Consider the following 18,138-nt stretch of genomic DNA (forward strand, 5'->3'; position numbering starts at 1 on the left):
ATGTATTGCCAAATGTAGATTACAGCAGAACACCGCGCATGTATTAAACCATATTATTGCAGCTTAGAATGCAATGAAAAGAAGCAATAAGTTTATACGTAATCTGGGAAGATTGTGCCGCCAGCAGAGGTGATTGTAAACATACCATGGCATTTATAATGGGCTACATCGTCGAATGGGCGAACGCCGGCGCGCAACATTGCCATACCATCTTAGGCCACGCTCTTGGAGCTTATCCGCTACGTCATAGAACCCAAGACTACCTCGAATGCGTCAAACCGCATCTTCATTTCCGTGACGTGAAGCTCCTCAGCGTGCCGAGATAGTGCTGGCCAACATTCGCTGCCGTATAATAGAACCAGTCAGATGATGCTCTTATATATCAGCCCGTTGAGCTTGGGTGGTATGCTGCGGTCGCAGACCATACCAATAACCTCCCACCATTTGGCCCAGGCAGCGTTTATCCAGCCATGGACATCGTGATCGATGCCTCCAGACTCATGCATAACGGATCCAAGGTACTTGAAACTTTTCCAACTTAACGGCTGGCTCAGGACCTATAAGGACAGTGCTCGGGTCTGGGTTCCCTCAGGCTATGTATTCGGTCTTCGACACATTTTGTTTAAGACCGCCGTTCTCGAGCGCACCCTTCCAGAGGTTCACTTTACGCTCCAGCATCAGTTGCTTCTCTTCAATGAGTGTAATGTCATCGGCATACATCATCAGCCATGGAGGCTGGTCCTGGATGTGAGCCGTGACAGTACACTACAATAAATAAGAACGAACTAAAAGCCGAGCCTTGGTGAACCCCCTACTGTGATCTAAAGGGTTTGGTGTCGCCAACAGCAGTCCTAACCATCGCGAATCGCAAAGCGGGATCGTGGTACATATCTCTGATAATCTCAATATAGGCCTCAGGGATCCCTTTGGATCGCATTGCCCTCCAGATACATCGACGAGGCACACAGTTAAAGGCCTTCTGCAAATCTAAAAAGGCCGCAAATCTAATGCAGAGCTCTTCTTTTTTTACCTGTATGCCTCCGTCAAAGTTCTGAGTAGTCTCTCCATTAAAGTACTGATTAAGTTTGTGGTAACGCCCACGCCAAGCCAAGTGTTGTTGGAAAAAAATCAAGCTTTCTAGTATCGATACTACAATAAAAATAATCAAAGCTAAAGATTTTGGTACAACACGCCATGAAACCGAGCAAGATAGAACTGTTTTTTTGACAAAGTACTATCAAAACTTCAATATCTTAAAATACAATGCTCGCTATTACATTATGTATGAGAAAAAAAAAAGATTTTAAAAATTATTATATAGTTAATATATTATTTTATTATATAGATAATATATAATTTATTAAACGAAACTAAATTTGTGGTGGAACGCCAGCTAAAGAAGAGCGCGAACTGCGAGTGAACGAAGACGAACTGAGCGAGCGAGTTTTGCAAGACCTGTGACGTCACGCGAGTCGGTTACGGCCCGACGGAGTCTCGCGTCGCGCGCTTACTTTAAAGGACAATATCTCAAAAACCAATAGACGTATCAAAATAATTCTTTCACAAGTATTTTTTGTTTTTAAAAGACAATACGATGAGCTAGAATTTAAAATTAGTGATTATTCTCCATTATCACTACAATGTTTGTACCAAATATGAATAATTTTCGCAAGCATATTTGTGTTAATAAATAAGATTCCATTATCCATAATTCCAATGCCAATCGCATACAAATCAACAAGAATAAGGTTTATTTTTTTAAAAATGGTATTTAAATCTGAATTTAATAAAAAATATATAATTAAAGGTTTTCTTAATTCCACGCTATACTGAGAATGGTAAAAATATTTTAAACCGATATACCGATTACGCTGCTTTAGTGATGAAAAAAATAATTTATTGTATATAATACAAATTTAACAACTACTTTACAAATTAAAATTTATATATAATATTTTCTTCTTATTTATTTTCAAGCTTTTATCTACATTTATATAAATAAAAAAAAACAAGTAGCCAACGTTATTTAAGTATAATTTCTAAACGTACTCGCAAGAAAGTGAGAGTGAAGCAAAATGTAAAAATATGACCCAATTGAACGAAAGTCAACGGGTCCTGACTCCTAAAGGAAACTTGTTTACTCTATCGGCGGCCGCAGCGGCGCACGCGCATCTCTGCCAGCACCGCGATATCGAAAAACCGATTGAATTTCACATTAATTATTAACACATTTAATGATAACGCCTCAAACGCCAGTCGAAAGGTGGTGCTAAGCGACGCGTGTTCTTGCTTTAGTTCTGCTTGTTTCGCCCACAAATACGATATGAAGGTAAGTTCTGTAGTGTTTATAAATATTAGGAATCCTTTATCAATGTTTTAACACGTGTATTGATTAAATATTTAAGATAAATAATATTTGATGATGATAATTTAATAATTTTTTTTTGGAACATTCGTAGGGTAGATTTAATTTAAGTAACCATTTTCCGTTATAGCTTTAAAGTTATAAATTTCTAAAATATAACGAAGTAAAGTAATAAAATGGTGTGTTTTGGTAATGCTCGGAACCATTGCGAGATAAGTAATATACAGACAAATAATTGTAACAAACATATATCTAAATAGTCCAATTAATAGATACGAGCGTTATCTACGTATAGCATATACTGTGCATAGAAATATTAATTATTTTTATATAATAACGTTTATTTTGTATTTATATATATTGTTTTTATATATATTATAATCTAGTGTAATATTTAATTTATTAATAATTCGGTTAGGAGGTAGTTTCGATTTTTCTTACATTTACTATAACAATGAAGTAATAATTGAGACAAACAAATATAGACAAGTGTTATTTTGCTTAATTGATATGTTTATTTCAATTTTTATCTAAATGAAGGACTGTTAAACTGACAAGATTTGATAAGATAAACAAGTTCTCAATATCAACAATCAATTTTATATTGAAATCAAAAGTATATAAACAACATAACTAAAAACTTAACTCTAAATAGAAATACAGTCTAAAAAATAATTAACGTACTAAAGACTATTTAATATTATTTTAAGCGGCCATTTAAAAATTAAAAAAAAAATAAAAATGTAGGTACGTTTAAGTAATAGGTTGCAATTAAAATATACCTATATTTAGAACATCATGTGTGCCGCATGCATAATAAACATTTCGAGCTCTTACTTGGGGTTATCGCATATTATTTTTAATTTACGAGGGTAAACATTTGTACGAAAAGTTGAATAACTTTTATAAGTCGTTAATGACAAGAATCAATGGCATCCAGAAGTATTATAAATTTTAAATATTGATTTTAAAGGTTAAAGAATTATGTACCTACTTATTCTATTATTTTTTAGCTTCACACTGTATCTGTAGAACTAGAGAGGTGAGGGAACCTAGTGCTACTACACAGTTTTTCTATTTTCCTAGACCGACACTAGAGCGGATATTATAATGAAAATATTATTTATTTTATTTCTTCAAGTGGGAATCGACCCTGCCACGACTGGCCTCAGAGTAGTTTAACTAGTCTTAAAATTATAAATTATCATATTTCGCAAAAAAATAGACTTTGTTTAGCCTGGCCAAGGCTTCATCGATAATAATTTTACGCATGTACCGCCGTTCTTTATCTAATTTTATTATTATAGTCAAAGGTCACAATAAAAATTTGTACTAATATCATTTTAGAAATTATCTTTTTTAACGCTAAATACTTATTAATAATTATCATGTCTAATAACAAGTAGATTGTAAAATAATATTTTTTATTACAACCATTTTTATTATAACTTAATTATTATTATATAAATTGAAGAATAAATAAAATTAAATGACGACCGTTTCACTACAAAGGTACAATTAGCTTTATTTAATTTAATTATAATGTTAAATCTGTTTTTATTGACGTACAATATTTGCATCTAGCTTTGTTTACGAACGTGTCGTTTACGTAAATCTTATTTTAATGGCATTTACAAAGTAAATAGTAGAACGTGTAGATACTACTTTATCTAGAATACGGTCAACAAGTTGTGGCCACTGAAGTTATATGTAGATGCAATTTGATTTTAAGATTTTTTTTCTTAATTTTGATTATTTTTTGCCCAGTGAACAATTCGCAAAAGTTTAGAAAAACCTAACTTCAAGGCAGCCACGACTGGTTGACCGCACTGTACATGCGAGAAGAAATTCTAATGATTTACCAATGTCAAGTTATTTGTGTCGCAGGAACTTAGACAAAAAAAGAAAATATTTTATCGCTAACCACAAAATATAATAGTTGCCTATAGAACACCAATGTAGTCCATTCATTGCAATGACTTTGGGTTCAAATTCTCAAAACCTTTTTATAAAAACATATGAGTATTTGTTTTTATAAAAAGTTTTTCATTATATTTAATAAGGTAAAAACTGATTCATCACTAGCTTCTCTATTGATTCTATTTATCGTTATAATTTCAAATATTATTCGCACAACCCAATAAATATTTCTATCTATTCGTCGTCGCAGTGCGTCATTTGACCGATATGTGACGATAAAAAAAAAAGTACGTAACGAGTAACAAGAAAAAATAATTAAATATAAAAAAATATATATTTCAAGATGTTTAAGGGATTTTCCTTAAACGACAAACATACGGACATAATTCAAAGAATTGTTACGCGAACCGCAGTCGTTGTCAATACCTAAGATCTCCACCATAGTTTGTCTCTGCGCCATAATTATCTACTATGATAATATTTACCAAATATTATATTTGTATGCCTTAAATCATTTAGGGATGCGTCACATATATACATATATAATTTTAAGTATGTAATTAACGTACCTACTTACTTTAAAAACGTTAGTTTTTATGTTAATTCAAATATTTTACTTCCAAATTTGTATGAGTCATTATTTTATATTGTTCAATGAACATCTACGACAAATAAATTATTAAAATTGTTTTAAGCACATTCTTATAGTTGATGATGGGAACAAATGGTCTATTATTACATAAATTAGTACTTACATATATGGCTTTATTTTTAAATATAGATGTCATGGCAATGATATTTGTAAAAGATAGAATTTGGTGGCTGCAGTATAAATTTCAGGCAAAAGACATATTTATGTGCATGTTTAGGGTTCCGTATCTCAAAAGGTAAAAAAGGAAATATTATAGGATCATTTTGATATTCATCTGTCAAGTTTCGGTTTCATTATACAATCTTCTTAGAAATAATTATAAAACCTTGCAAATATCACGATAGTATAAAAAAAAAAGAAGTTATTATTATTAATAATAATAAAAAGCGATCGTACCGGTTCACTTTCTTCACCTGCAATCCTCGACCTTTATTAATAAATAACAATAGTTTAATTATATGAATTGACCTTGTCTAAGTGCGAAATTATATTACCATCTTGAGTTATCATTATCGAACACTAATTGTCAGTTGACCCATTTCCAGGAGTACTTGGCCACTTGTATGACTCCAGACGAGGTGGTCTTATCTGACGAGGCGTTAGGTTTTTATCAGCACAATTATTATATAGAAATTTATACTAATATTATAACAAATATTGTAGATATTTTTTGGGATCAATAGTTAATATGCCTTTTTTATTAAAGCTTAACAAGTTTTAAGGTTTAATTAAATTATGTAGGTACTTGTCGATATATATTCTAATGGGGGGGGGGGGGTCACTGGACTTTAGCTTTGAACATTTGAATTTGAACTTTTGAAAATGTGTTCATATAAATATTCTTTATAAAATATTTTGTGGCAAAAATTTGGTAGTTTTTGCACAAGGGGGCCGGGTGGGCAAAGGTCACCCCGCTCTCCCTATTTCTACGCCCATGTATATATATGTACTCGTATGTTTTAACAGCATTTAAAAAGAAACATAATGATTTATGACCATTAATTAAACTAGGAGAGTAAAATACATTCATTCAAATATTATCAAAACGTTAAATGCAATTGACTGACCGGGTACAATTATTTATCGTAATATAGATAATAGATATTTTTAAAACGGATGCGTTATCACGACACAACTGTTTCAAATATTCATTCAATATCTATATTATAAAATAGTTTACATTATATTAAAATGTAATAACTTTCTTTGTATTTGATGCAAACATAGGTTTTTTAACCGACTTCAAAAAGGAGGAGGTTCTCGATTCAGTTGTAGATTTTTTAACTGATTTAAAAATAACTGAAATTTTGTTAAGGTCTTCGCATTGATAGCTATGAGTAAGTAGCACATACTACGAATAGCATTGTATTAATATTAAAAGTAGTAAGGTTTGCTTATGAAGTATCCATACCTATATTATAAATTCGAAAGTAACTCTGTCTGTCTGTCTGTCTGTCTTTTACGCAATCAGGGTCAAACCGCTAATTTAATTGTGATAAAATACTCATATAGAGATACTTGAGGGTCCCGGGATGAACATAGGATACTTTTTTTTTCTCATATTTGTAATATTTTCGATATATAACAATATATTAAAATAATTAATTTGACATGCAATTTATTCCGCCATGTTAATAACAATCGTCGCTACGCGTTGCTAAGCAACGGCTTGCAAAGTTTGATGTTTTAAGAAAACGTCACCCAAAATGAGCTTGCTTAATGCATACATGGCGCGCGCCGATATAGATTTGTATACATTAACAAAAATTAGATCATTTCTATAATTTGATATTCATCCTTATGAAAATAAATATAATAGTCACTTTTAGCATTTCATCTAGATTGAAATTATAGTTTACTGTATAACATTCTAATAAATAATTAAGGAGATGTCACTGATTCCAAATGACCTAGCCTACGGGTGGTATAGTATGACCGACGCGAACGGGCAGATGACTTTGATGATTTTGTAATTTTTTATATATTTTCGAATTACTATTATTTTTTTTGTAATTATTTGCTGCTTATAATTAATTTATCTCAGTTCGGTTATCTATAACGATGTTATACACTTAAAAGATCGTAATTTTAATCATTTGGGATTTTATCAAATATTGTTCGCAAAAATTAGTAATTATTTAATATAGAAAAATGTATAGTACGCGCGCACGGCAAACTTTAGGTACTTTTTCCTTCTTTTACTTCTTTTGTTTGTTCATTTCGGTTACTCAGATATTTTTTCTAATAATAAATCTCCACTTATTATTATTTTTTAACTTATTTTAATTATTTAGGCTTATATTTTCGCGGGCGTAGCCGCCTCCGGGCCCACTAGTTCTAAATAAAATCTTTATTAAGTTATTTAATTTTTAGTTCTTCTAGCCGATTCTTTTTAACGTAGTTTTTTTTTATTTTATTTTAATTTGCTTTCAGGAACTAATATTTATTATATTAACTCTAAGTGGGACGGCCCTGTCGCTTCAAAATTGCTGTAAAAATGATGAGATAATTAGGCCGCGAGGTTTCTGCGGCAACGCAACTACCAGGATCAATATGAATTGTACAATGGGCCACGTGCTCCTTAAAGATATCATCTTAAACGGCGACAAGATCTCCACTCAAGACACCCCTGAATTTATTTTTGTGGAGGATCCTAGTTTGTAAGTGTTTCTATTTTTTATTTCAATTGTAGTTTGTATAGCTATAATTACATTTTAGATATTTGTGTTTTGAAATTTAAATACAAATGTATTTTATAATATGAATTTCACATTTGGCAATTTTTATTAGAACGATTTTTTTAAGACTTCGACATGCAAAGGTTCAAAGCCCACTTTCAAACAATATTGTTATTGCTTATTATTTATGTCATAAAATCCGTTTATTTCATGAAAAACGACATATTATAATACCACGATGACTGTTTATTATGAAGTAAAAAGCATGATTATTAAGGAAAAACATACAGTAGTATATGGGACATTAGAGACGTTCGCGCTCTTAGTAATATTACAAATAAAAAAAATATTGAACCAGCGCATAAAAAAGAAACTTTTTAGATATTGCCTTGGCAAAATGTATCGGAATGCAAGCGACACGAGCTCAGGATTCATCCCGGCCGCTGTGGTGTGCTTCGAAGAGATCAAACCCAAGAACGACGGTGTGGAGACAGGTGGAATTCTGACCTTCGTCTCTGTAGTATTTCTCGTTATCACCTTTGCGGTTTACATGTATTTGCCACGAATGAGGTAAGTACGATATGTGATATGCATATTCTTTTCTTTACTTCAATAAAAATAGGTGAGGCCGCAGAAGAACAAAGTGTGACTGTAAACGCGACTAGTTATGGGTTCGATTCCCATTCGAGGAAATAAAATATTTATTTACATTTATATTTTAATTTCTTCGCTCTGGTATCGAAGCAAAGCGCAGCGTTGAGTTCCGCGATTTAGTACGAAATTTGTCCAGAATTCGGCGGAAAGTGGGAAACAGAGTGTCTTAACACTAGGTTCCCACTGCCTACCCTGCTGTGTGCAAGGTCAAGCTGATTTAATTTAATATAAATCAGTATATACAACCGGCTTGGTGCTATGCATGTGCACCATAGTCGTAGTTTAATTACGTATGTCTTGTCTTGTTATGTATGTCAAAATCAAAAATGTAGGGAAAGAAGGATTTCCCTGAGTTTCCCTTGGGACATGAGGTAAACATGAAGATTACATAATATATTGTAAGATTTTTAGATGATAATATAATACAATCTGTATTTTATAGGGATCTGCAAGGCGTGTGTTACATGTGCATGAGCGCTAGCATGGCTCTTGGGTTTTTGTCCCTTGGAGTATTACAACTCAGCCCAGGATTTAAGAATGAAATATGCGCTATAACAGGTACTGTATATATATTTCTGTTTTATTTTCAGTTTCACGCTGTAACCCGCATACAGCAGTGCAGGCAGAGGGAAAGACAGAGAGGCATTGCATGTTGATTTGAACTGTATACCTAAGCAATGATAAATTCGCTCTATATATTTTTTATATTTATTTTTAAGGTTTCCTCGTATATTTCTGGATGATGGCAACGTTCTTTTGGATGAATGTGATAAGCATTAACATGTATAGAAGCGTGATGTAAGTTTTATTACAATCTATCTGTTCATTTTTTAACCGACTTCTGTAAGAAAAGGAGGTTATCAATTCGACTGTATTTTTTTTTTATGTTTGTTACCTCATAACTTTTAACTGGGTGAACTGATTTTGATATTTTTGACTTCAAAATTATAAAATCTTTGTAAAATTGTTTTTCACTTTTTAGTTCGTTGTTAGAAGTCGGTTTTTCTTTTTGTTAAAAATTAATTTATTTTGTCTATATTTGATATTTTTTAGCTAAGCCCTTAAAATAGTTGTAATATAACCATTATAAGATAAAAAATATCTTAAAATTTCCTTTGAAGTTATTTTTTTTTATATTTTTTTTTCAGTGATGCCAGTTATTTAAAGAAGACAGAACAGAAACAATGTTTCCTATACAATTGTTATGCTTGGGGATTCAGTATATTCTTTTTGACCGTAACTCTCATCACGAATTTTGTAGACGGTGATCACTACAAGCCTGGCATTGGTGAAACCAGCTGTTGGTTTAGAGGTAAACAATATTTTAAGTTAACTTAACACTAGGTTCCCTCAGCCTACCCTGCTGTTTGCGGGAAACAGCGTGAAGCTAATTAAATATTATTAGTGTTACAGATTTTAAAAAGGAGCCTTTTTTAAGTATGTTAATTGATTGACGTTGTTATTCAACTAAATATTGATATATAGCAAAAACAGATTCATAATATTTTGTCACTACGACTGTGGTTATATTTTAATTAAAACTTGGAATAAAGTATTTAATATTTACATAACTTTAATAAAATTGGTTTTTTGGTTTATTTTTACAGGACGTACGGAGACGTGGTTATTCTTTTACGGGCCGATAGCTATCCTAATTGCCGTGAACATCTCACTTTTTGTTCTTTCTTCTGTCCATTTATGGAGACATACAAAGAAATACGAAGTTAACAAATTAAACAATCTAAAACACAGGTGAGCAGTATTTTACTATTAACAAAACATGTTGAGATATCTATGTTTTTTTTTCTGAACCTGGGAACGTAGTGTTAAGACACTCCGTTCAAATTAAGATTTCCGTTTCTCACTTCCGCTTTACCTTTTTGCCCAAACCGTGAAAATTAAAATAATAAATATTTCATTTTCACTTGTCGCGCTTAATCGCATGATTGTGCCCATTCGCAATGAATGGCCTGTTTATAAATGATAATACCTAATTGTTAATGGTTAAATCTTATGAACATTATAAAACATTGCTTTGTAAAAATATATTATTTAATTACCTACAAGATAAACAGAAATAAAAGTAATCGAATGTGATTCCTATACTTAATTTTTAATAAAAAAGGAGTGATATGGGTTATTTTAGTGTCAATATACTATGAGTACTCATGTACAGTCTAGATCAAATAGCGTGGGATGGGTAACCATGGCAACTTGTTATCTTTACTGATTAATTAATAAAATATTTACTTTACTAATTGTATGTCATCGCCTCGATTGAACTGTATAGCTCCTGAGTGCGTGGCTGTACAAAATGGTAAAGGTTTCCATTCCCACTTGAAAGAATTAAATATATTAATTTAATTATATTTTTATTTTTTGAGCAGGCAACATTTTATAACACAAGGTTCTATCTTTTTAGCTTGCAATAGGCGGGAGAGCTAAATAAAGTAATAAGCTAAATCTCATCTTAATTTTAATATTTTCAGGTTTTTAATCTCTCTTAAGTTATTCCTTGTAATGGGAATATCTTGGATATTTGAAATCGCTAGCTTCGCACACGGAGGGGCACATATTATTTGGTAATATTTCAAGTCTTATCACTCATAGTTCTATATTAATATCCGTTACAATTTAAAGTAACTGTTCAAAATATATTTATTTCAGGAAAATTATGGATATATTTAACTGTCTCCAAGGAGTTGTCATATTCTTAATATTGGTGGTATTTAGAAAGCGCGCAATGCAAGGATTGGCCAGTGAGAACTGCTGTTCATTTGTTACCCGTCCAATAGCTGAAAAACTGAGTCCACACGACGATAGTGATGATCAACAAATATTATCAGATGATACAGTAGAAGTCATACTTAACTAGTAGTTTTTATCACTTCAGTGGCCTTAAAAGTGTAGTTTAAGTTTTTATTTTATATAACTAAAACAGGTATGAAAAATCGTGCAATACTCAGCTTAGTATTAATGAAAATAAATGAACGAAAGCTGTCTAAAACATCATAGATATTATGTATAAAATATAATACTTAACACTCGAATACATAAGAATTCCTATAGGCTAATTTTGAATCTCTGTTACTTTCAAAATAAAAATTGTTATAAAATGTTTTGTAAAAAAATATTTTGTGTAATAAGAATATGATATTTTACATCTAAGACATATGTTTATTATGAAATGATATTATATTTAAGTAAATTATGTGCCATATTAAGGTATTAAAATTAATTAAAATAGTTTCAATTTGGTTAAATTATATTTGAATATAATCCAAATGTTTTACAATGGTTAAGGCAAGTTTATCCCTTAATGTAAATAAAAAGATGTTATTAAGTCTGTAATATTTCATGCATGCTATATGAAGCTATAAGCTAATATAATTATAATATATTTTCTTCATCATTTGTTTTATTTTACTGCGACAAATACGAAAAAAATGTAAAGAATAAATTAAAGCTTAAGTCAAGGCCGTCCCTGGACAAGTATTTCTAGATATGCCCATGTAAATACTTATATACTCTTCAATTTGTTTAAATCCACCTATGCATTGAGGCGAGTGTAATTGCAACCTTTTAATTTTAAAGTACCATATAAAATTTAATTAACTTTATCAAAAACTCAATAATTCTTCACTGTTCAATTTATTTTTATTTCACTTCTTTACTTTCCTCATAATAGACAGGTTACTTATAAGGCAGACATCAATGTTATCTATAACTTAGTTAAGAATTGAGACGTCAAACTTGAAAGCATCTGTCAAATAGATTATCTGTCAAGTTTATGTTGTAACTTGTAAGGATTTTTCTCCTAACATTGAAATATTAAAAAAACGATTTTAAAGTCTTTTACTTTTAATTAGTATTTTTAGATTTTACAATGTCATGTATATAAATTGTGTGTGCCTTAACAGCTGTGCCTTAAACCGCCATTCTTTTCATATCGTATCCATGTAACGGAAGCCGGAAAGATTTTATAAAATGATTGTTTTATGTATAAAAACGTTCATCTTTATAATTATACTCAACAACGTTAACGCTGAAGGAAGCGATACCGATTTAAATGAATTATCAGAACAACAGAATTCCATAAAAATAAACAAATGTTGTGAGCCTAACGAGCTTATAGTCGATTCAGTTTGTAGATTGATGCAAAACTATAATCAAAGTAAGTTCCAATTGATTTCAGGAAATAACATATAAAACTGTTTGCTTTAGACTTTTGCAGTTAGTAATTTAAATGCATTTTTTTTGTAATATAGGTGAATGGGAACCAAAATTTAAACTAGAAGATGGGAAGGATACTAAGGTAAAATATTTTGGCTATGTCAATGGAGTACCTAACTGTGCGACAACTCAACAACGACCTATATTTGACTTGGGAAAGTCAGAAGATGTGTGAGTGTTATTCTTAAATAGGGCAAGTTCAGCGCTATTACTAAAATATATGTACATTGTATATTAAAATATATATACATAAATACACAAATTAATACCTATATTTTTCAATTATAGGCTTAACCTTCTATCTGATGGACGTTTACAACATCTAATACACCATGAACACAGTTCAGATCATATTAAAGACGACCCTCTAATATCAAACACATTTAGTATACATGAAGTAATTGCAATCCCTGTAGAAAAAGAGCCATCGTCTTACATTCATGACATAAATAAGTACTGTTTGGATAAGGTTTGTACTATATAAATGTTCTATGCTAATATACATTTTCTATTTTAAATTAATTATATAAATATACTACTTTATTTATGCATTTTCCAGATACTTATTACAAGTTCCAACACAACTGGATTGTATGCTTTAGTTTGTGTTCCAGAAGTGATTATAAACTGGAAAGAAACAAGTTTTCTTATGAAGAAAGTGTTGAATCCATTGTTTCATGCAATTGCTATGGTATTATTTCTCATAGTAGCCATCATATATTTCGTGCTACCTACATTAAGAGATTTAGCAGGCAATATTATAACTACTATCAATGTATGCCTGATAGTCAGTCAAGCGGCAGATTTAGTGAGAATATTTACAGAGTTCAGTAACCATATAAGTTTCATGGTCACAGGTAATTAATATTTAATCCAACTAAGGAAATTAATCTTTACTTTATCCATTAATATTACTTATCAAGTTTTGTTTATAATTCGTTTGAGGCCATTGTGGCCCAGGGTGCAATGTAATGATGTTGTGGGTTCGGTCCCCACTCAAAAGAATGAGTTATTATTTATTAATATATTCATTTTTTCGGTCTGACACCCAAGGCAAAAGCCTGACGTTGAGTTCTGCCACTCTGCTAGGTTATCTCTGCCTTATCATATGCAGTAAAGGAGTGAAGCATTAATGTTTAATATAATATTTAGGCTATGTTATTTAAATATAGATTTCCGTAATAAAAAATACTTATGTGTTAAAAATCTTTCCTTTTACAGATGTTATTTTATACATTAGTTTGCTAGGTGCATTCTTCTGGTTGAACAGTTTTGGGTTCTACATATGGAAGACTTTTAAGTAAGCTTATTGAAAAATCTTTAAATTTATAATTTACTATATAATAAAGAATAAAAACCTACTAATATTATTAACATGTAATTTTGCAAGGATTGGTGTTTGTTCCACTAACATATAAAAATGTTATGCATAGCTTACAATTTACATAAAGATTTTGTATAATTTGGCTTTAATATAACAAAAAATAAGTTTAAGCAGGCGAAGCCGCGCGTGGGTATTTAATTTTAAAAATTTTCATGCTAGTCAATTTTTGTTTCAGATCAAGAAATGTATTTTTAAGAGTAACTGATGTCCGCAAATACTGCTACTATTCAAGTGTGGTTTGGTCATGTGTTGTATTAATGGCTGCTATGGCATTATGTGCTCATTTTCTTTTGGATACTGGTGTCGATCCGTATAAGAAAATGAGACTTTCCACAACAATTTTTGTAGATGATATGGAACAACAGGAAACTATAGGTATTTATATTTTAATGCCAACATGATGAAATATTCCGTTTATATTAAAAAAAAACAGCTTTCGGTTTTTTACGACACTTTATAACAGGGTGGGCAAAGAAATTTCTATTCTTTCCCAATCTTCAAGACATTTTATATTGAGTGGTGGAACTCCATTCAACTACCAGGTCATGAAAATAACTAAAAAATAATCATTCTAATAAGTGGATTGAGATCCACAATCATTGCAGTAAACTTAGGCCCTAACTTATTCCACCATAATGGCACAGAAATTCGTATTTTTAATAATTAAATGAACCTACTCAACAGGGTGGCTCGGCATTGCTGTATTCTTTACACCAATTGCTTTTACAATAATTTTCAATTTGTTCTTTTATATAACAACATTGAAAGTTATCAAGAGGATAAATATATATGGACGGATACACTACAAACTGAAAGGATGGTAAGTAGACACTAGTTAATGATTACTGTTTAAATATAATTCTCAGTGATTATTTACTTTATAAATCAGAACTTTATATTCCTTGAATTACATACAGTTTTACAAAAAAAATATTAATAAACGGCTATTTCTAATCTAGACCTCTGTTGAGGCCGTCGTTGCGGCTGTAACGTGACGGTTGTGGCTTCGATTCCCTCGGGGAGGAATGAAGTATATAATATTTTTATATCCCCGCTTTGGTAACGAGGCAAAACACTGCGTTGACTACAGCCACTTAACACGCATTGCCTCTAGAATTCGGTCGAAAATGGGGAATGGAAGTGTCTTTACATAATTATTATATTTCTAATCTTAAATTTTTTTTTGTTTCAGTTTCAACTTGTTCATACAACTGTTCATTATAATGACCATATCATGGTTATTCCTTTTATTATCGTGGTTGAACTTCGATGGTCTGCTATATGCACATATAGTAGTAAATTTGCTTCAAGCAATATTAGTTTTCTATGTATGTGTTGTGAGACAGTCTCATGTTATGTTTTTATTGCGCAAAAGTTGTTGCTACGCTGAACCTGTACCCACCGGTGAGTGGGGAGACGAGATGACCCAAATGAATGGTGGTAATTATTAATAGCCTTTATTCCAAGAAAAAATATATATTTCGCCATGTTCAATTAATTATACTAAAAAAATGGCAGCTTTGTATAAGATTAAGATAGATCTTGTATTATTATCAATGAAACATATCTTTTATCAATCTTTTATTTGAAACTATTTATTATGAATAATTGTCACCAGAAGAGGCAAATCACAATTTAAGTATTTTCCTCAACACTGCTATCAAGAAATGATGACTAACACCAACTATGACATTAGTAGATTGCACAATATTTAAAACAGCTTCTTTCTGTATGTATATGTATATAAATTTATTAATATTTATTATTATATACAATATCATTGCTTTCTTAATCAGAGAAAGTAATGATCACAGTTTTTTTTATTTTCATTCAATAAAAATGAGCAAAAAACACATTTGTTATATAGGAAAATGTAATATTTATTATATTTTTCATTATTTGTTATAATAATAACAGACAGACGAACTGCAAAGTCTTATGACTAGGATCCCGTTATACCTTTTGTGTACGGAAATTCTAAAAGAATGTGCATCGAATTTTTCGAAACGTCATATTAGGAATGTGCCTTATTAAAAACTTAACAGTATTGTGTAGAGCAATGTTTTATATTATAATTAGAATGTGGTGGTGCTGCGTATTTCAATATATATTATTATTAATATTACTTATACACTATTTAAAAATTAATGTATTGGTACAATTACAATTTAAATTGTGTTTTTATGTATATTTTGAAGAAATTATTGTGATTACTTTCGTAAATGTCTTTTTACTTTAAGCTTTAATTTATGGTCTCTCTCTCAGTATGATATGTATACCCAAAGTACACTTTTTGCACGTAGGACTTCATTTACTTTTTGCATTAATGAAATCTAGCTCTTATCATAACAAGTAATATTTAAAAAATAACTAAGATATAACCTTTTTTATCTATTACCTTTTGATAGCTAATTTAAATATATTTTTATTACAAAAAATTTTTACAAATAAATAATATTCACATCCATTAAAACTTTATAACGCTACAATTTTAAATCTCTACAAATTTTAGTATTAAGATACCTTTTTAACAGACTAATGTAAGAAAAGGAGGTTATCAATTCGGCTGTATTTTTTTTAAATATCAACTCGAATATTTGTTTTCTATATTATTGTGTTTAGATATTATTTTTTGCTCACTATTAATTACTTAATTAGATTTATAAAAAGGCAACTATTTTGATATTAATATTTTTTTTCCTTATTTTAATATTTTTTGTAGTTTTCTATATACCTATTATGCAATTGATGATTTTTGTGTATACATTGTGTAATATTTATTATAAGGGCAACACAAATGTATTATAAGACTGCATTTAAAAATTTAAACGTATTTTTTAATTAGAAACATTGGTTTTTCCATTAATTTTAATATTAATTTAAGTAGTTATATGATTATGAAGAACGAATATATTGTTCAATGTAACTTTATTTACTGCTCTCTAAAATTTGAATAACAAAAAATATTATTAATAGATAAATAAATAAAAGAAAATAAAAAATGTACACTTATGTTTGTTATATTGTATCCTTCTTTTATAAGCAATTTATTGTAGAAATTAGCTTTATATTTACAAATTTTACTCACAATCTTATTTTTAATAAAGCAGTGATTTAATGTAATTGTTGTTTAAATATTTTTTATCCTAAACCAATATCATTCAAACCATGATAAAAAATTACTAGAGATGTAATTTCTTTGTGAAATCAACTTATTTTGCCTTCTTTAAATGTGCATATATTTAATAACGAGTTTATGTTTTACGAGCAGTAACGCAATACTTTGGCTCGCCACAAACCCCATAACAAAAGTGGAAATCAATTTTATAAAAAAGGGGTAAAAATTACTTGAAATGTGCTTATGTTGGCTATAATTGCTATCAATAATTACTGTTCTGGATTAGTAGATTGCTCTATCTAGTAGAGTCAAAGGAACTCTAAATTAAAAATTTGCACTTCAGATCGATAAAAAACTTATCCCCCTGCAAAAGATATATCTTACTACGAAATTGAATTTATGTCGCGAACGAATATAAAAACGACATAGGAACTAATTATTTATCTTCTTAAGTATATATTTTGTGAGTTAATTCCGACAATCGTTATAATTATTAAATCAAACAAATATTAAAAGTATTCCAATTCTTAGGGTATGTATGTGCAATTTGATGACAGTGGACGACAAGAAAGAGGTAAACAGAGACCGTAGCGTTTGGTTCTCCGTTCTCTCCGGCTAAATCGCTAGGAATAAAGAATGGAACTAAGAAAAAATAAAACTTACCTGAGTAAAAAGTTGACCTTCAGGTCTTCTAGCAAGAGGTGCCAATTGACAACGAACAACCAAGTGACAATCGTCCATGACCGTGTTGAAGAATCTTCTCGTTGGCAAAAGTGCTTCCAGATCTACCATCAGCTCTAGAAACCTCTCACAGTATCTAGGAATAAATAAAATAGATAATCAATAAAAATATCATACTCTAAAATTTAAGTCAGTGTCTTGTTGAAGTCAATCGTGGCGCAAGGGCACAAATATGTCATTGTAAACGCGTTCAATTCCCAGTCAAAGAAATGAAATATTTAATAATTATCATTTCTTCGCCTTGGTGTGGTCTTGAGAATTCGATGGAAAGTGGGGAGTGTAGTGTCTCAACACTAAGCCACCTCCACCTACCCTGCTACAAGTGTGAAGCTGAGAAATAAGTTAAATATACAAGGGAACCTCTATATATCTGATATATGATTTTTTTAATTA

At 30.4% G+C, this 18,138-nt stretch overlaps 3 protein-coding genes across 3 annotated transcripts in view; 2 read left to right on the plus strand and 1 right to left on the minus strand.

Annotated features, from left to right (window-relative positions):
* LOC146536774 (RNA helicase aquarius) overlaps positions 1–18,138 on the minus strand; it is a 55,247-nt gene that overhangs the window by 33,696 nt on the left and 3,413 nt on the right. The window contains exon 6 of the mRNA XM_085189575.1: positions 17,668–17,821. Coding sequence (XP_085045701.1) covers positions 17,668–17,821 — 154 coding nt within the window. The remainder of the gene's footprint in view (positions 1–17,667; positions 17,822–18,138) is intronic.
* Positions 2,086–11,678, plus strand: LOC146536776 (putative G-protein coupled receptor Mth-like 3). The gene is made up of 9 exons (XM_085189284.1): positions 2,086–2,329; positions 7,371–7,597; positions 7,997–8,185; positions 8,712–8,827; positions 8,989–9,067; positions 9,418–9,581; positions 9,877–10,021; positions 10,759–10,851; positions 10,937–11,678. Exons 1-9 carry the CDS (start codon positions 2,324–2,326, stop codon positions 11,142–11,144), a joined length of 1,227 nt encoding a protein of 408 aa, XP_085045410.1. The 5' UTR covers positions 2,086–2,323; the 3' UTR covers positions 11,145–11,678.
* mthl5 (G-protein coupled receptor Mth-like 5) lies at positions 12,015–17,009 on the plus strand. The gene is made up of 8 exons (XM_085189283.1): positions 12,015–12,443; positions 12,538–12,673; positions 12,791–12,971; positions 13,062–13,359; positions 13,724–13,802; positions 14,062–14,261; positions 14,571–14,706; positions 15,079–17,009. Exons 1-8 carry the CDS (start codon positions 12,257–12,259, stop codon positions 15,335–15,337), a joined length of 1,476 nt encoding a protein of 491 aa, XP_085045409.1. The 5' UTR covers positions 12,015–12,256; the 3' UTR covers positions 15,338–17,009.

Source organism: Heliconius melpomene, chromosome 8 (genome assembly GCF_056956725.1).
Source record: "Heliconius melpomene rosina isolate 202511_hmr_F chromosome 8, ASM5695672v1, whole genome shotgun sequence".
NCBI lineage: Eukaryota > Metazoa > Arthropoda > Insecta > Lepidoptera > Nymphalidae > Heliconius > Heliconius melpomene.

What these genes read in the sequence shown, in the direction of transcription:
- LOC146536776 (XM_085189284.1), top strand. An exon ending in AACATGTATAGAAGCGTGAT is followed by an intron (nt 9,068 to 9,417) that starts GTAAGTTTTATT and finishes TTTTTTTTTCAG; the next exon opens with TGATGCCAGTTATTTAAAGA. An exon ending in TTAAACAATCTAAAACACAG is followed by an intron (nt 10,022 to 10,758) that starts GTGAGCAGTATT and finishes TAATATTTTCAG; the next exon opens with GTTTTTAATCTCTCTTAAGT.
- mthl5 (XM_085189283.1), top strand. Translation starts at nt 12,257, where the DNA reads ATGATTGTTTTATGTATAAAAACGTTCATCTTTATAATTATACTCAAC. An exon ending in TACATATGGAAGACTTTTAA is followed by an intron (nt 13,803 to 14,061) that starts GTAAGCTTATTG and finishes TTTTTGTTTCAG; the next exon opens with ATCAAGAAATGTATTTTTAA. An exon ending in CACTACAAACTGAAAGGATG is followed by an intron (nt 14,707 to 15,078) that starts GTAAGTAGACAC and finishes TTTTTGTTTCAG; the next exon opens with TTTCAACTTGTTCATACAAC.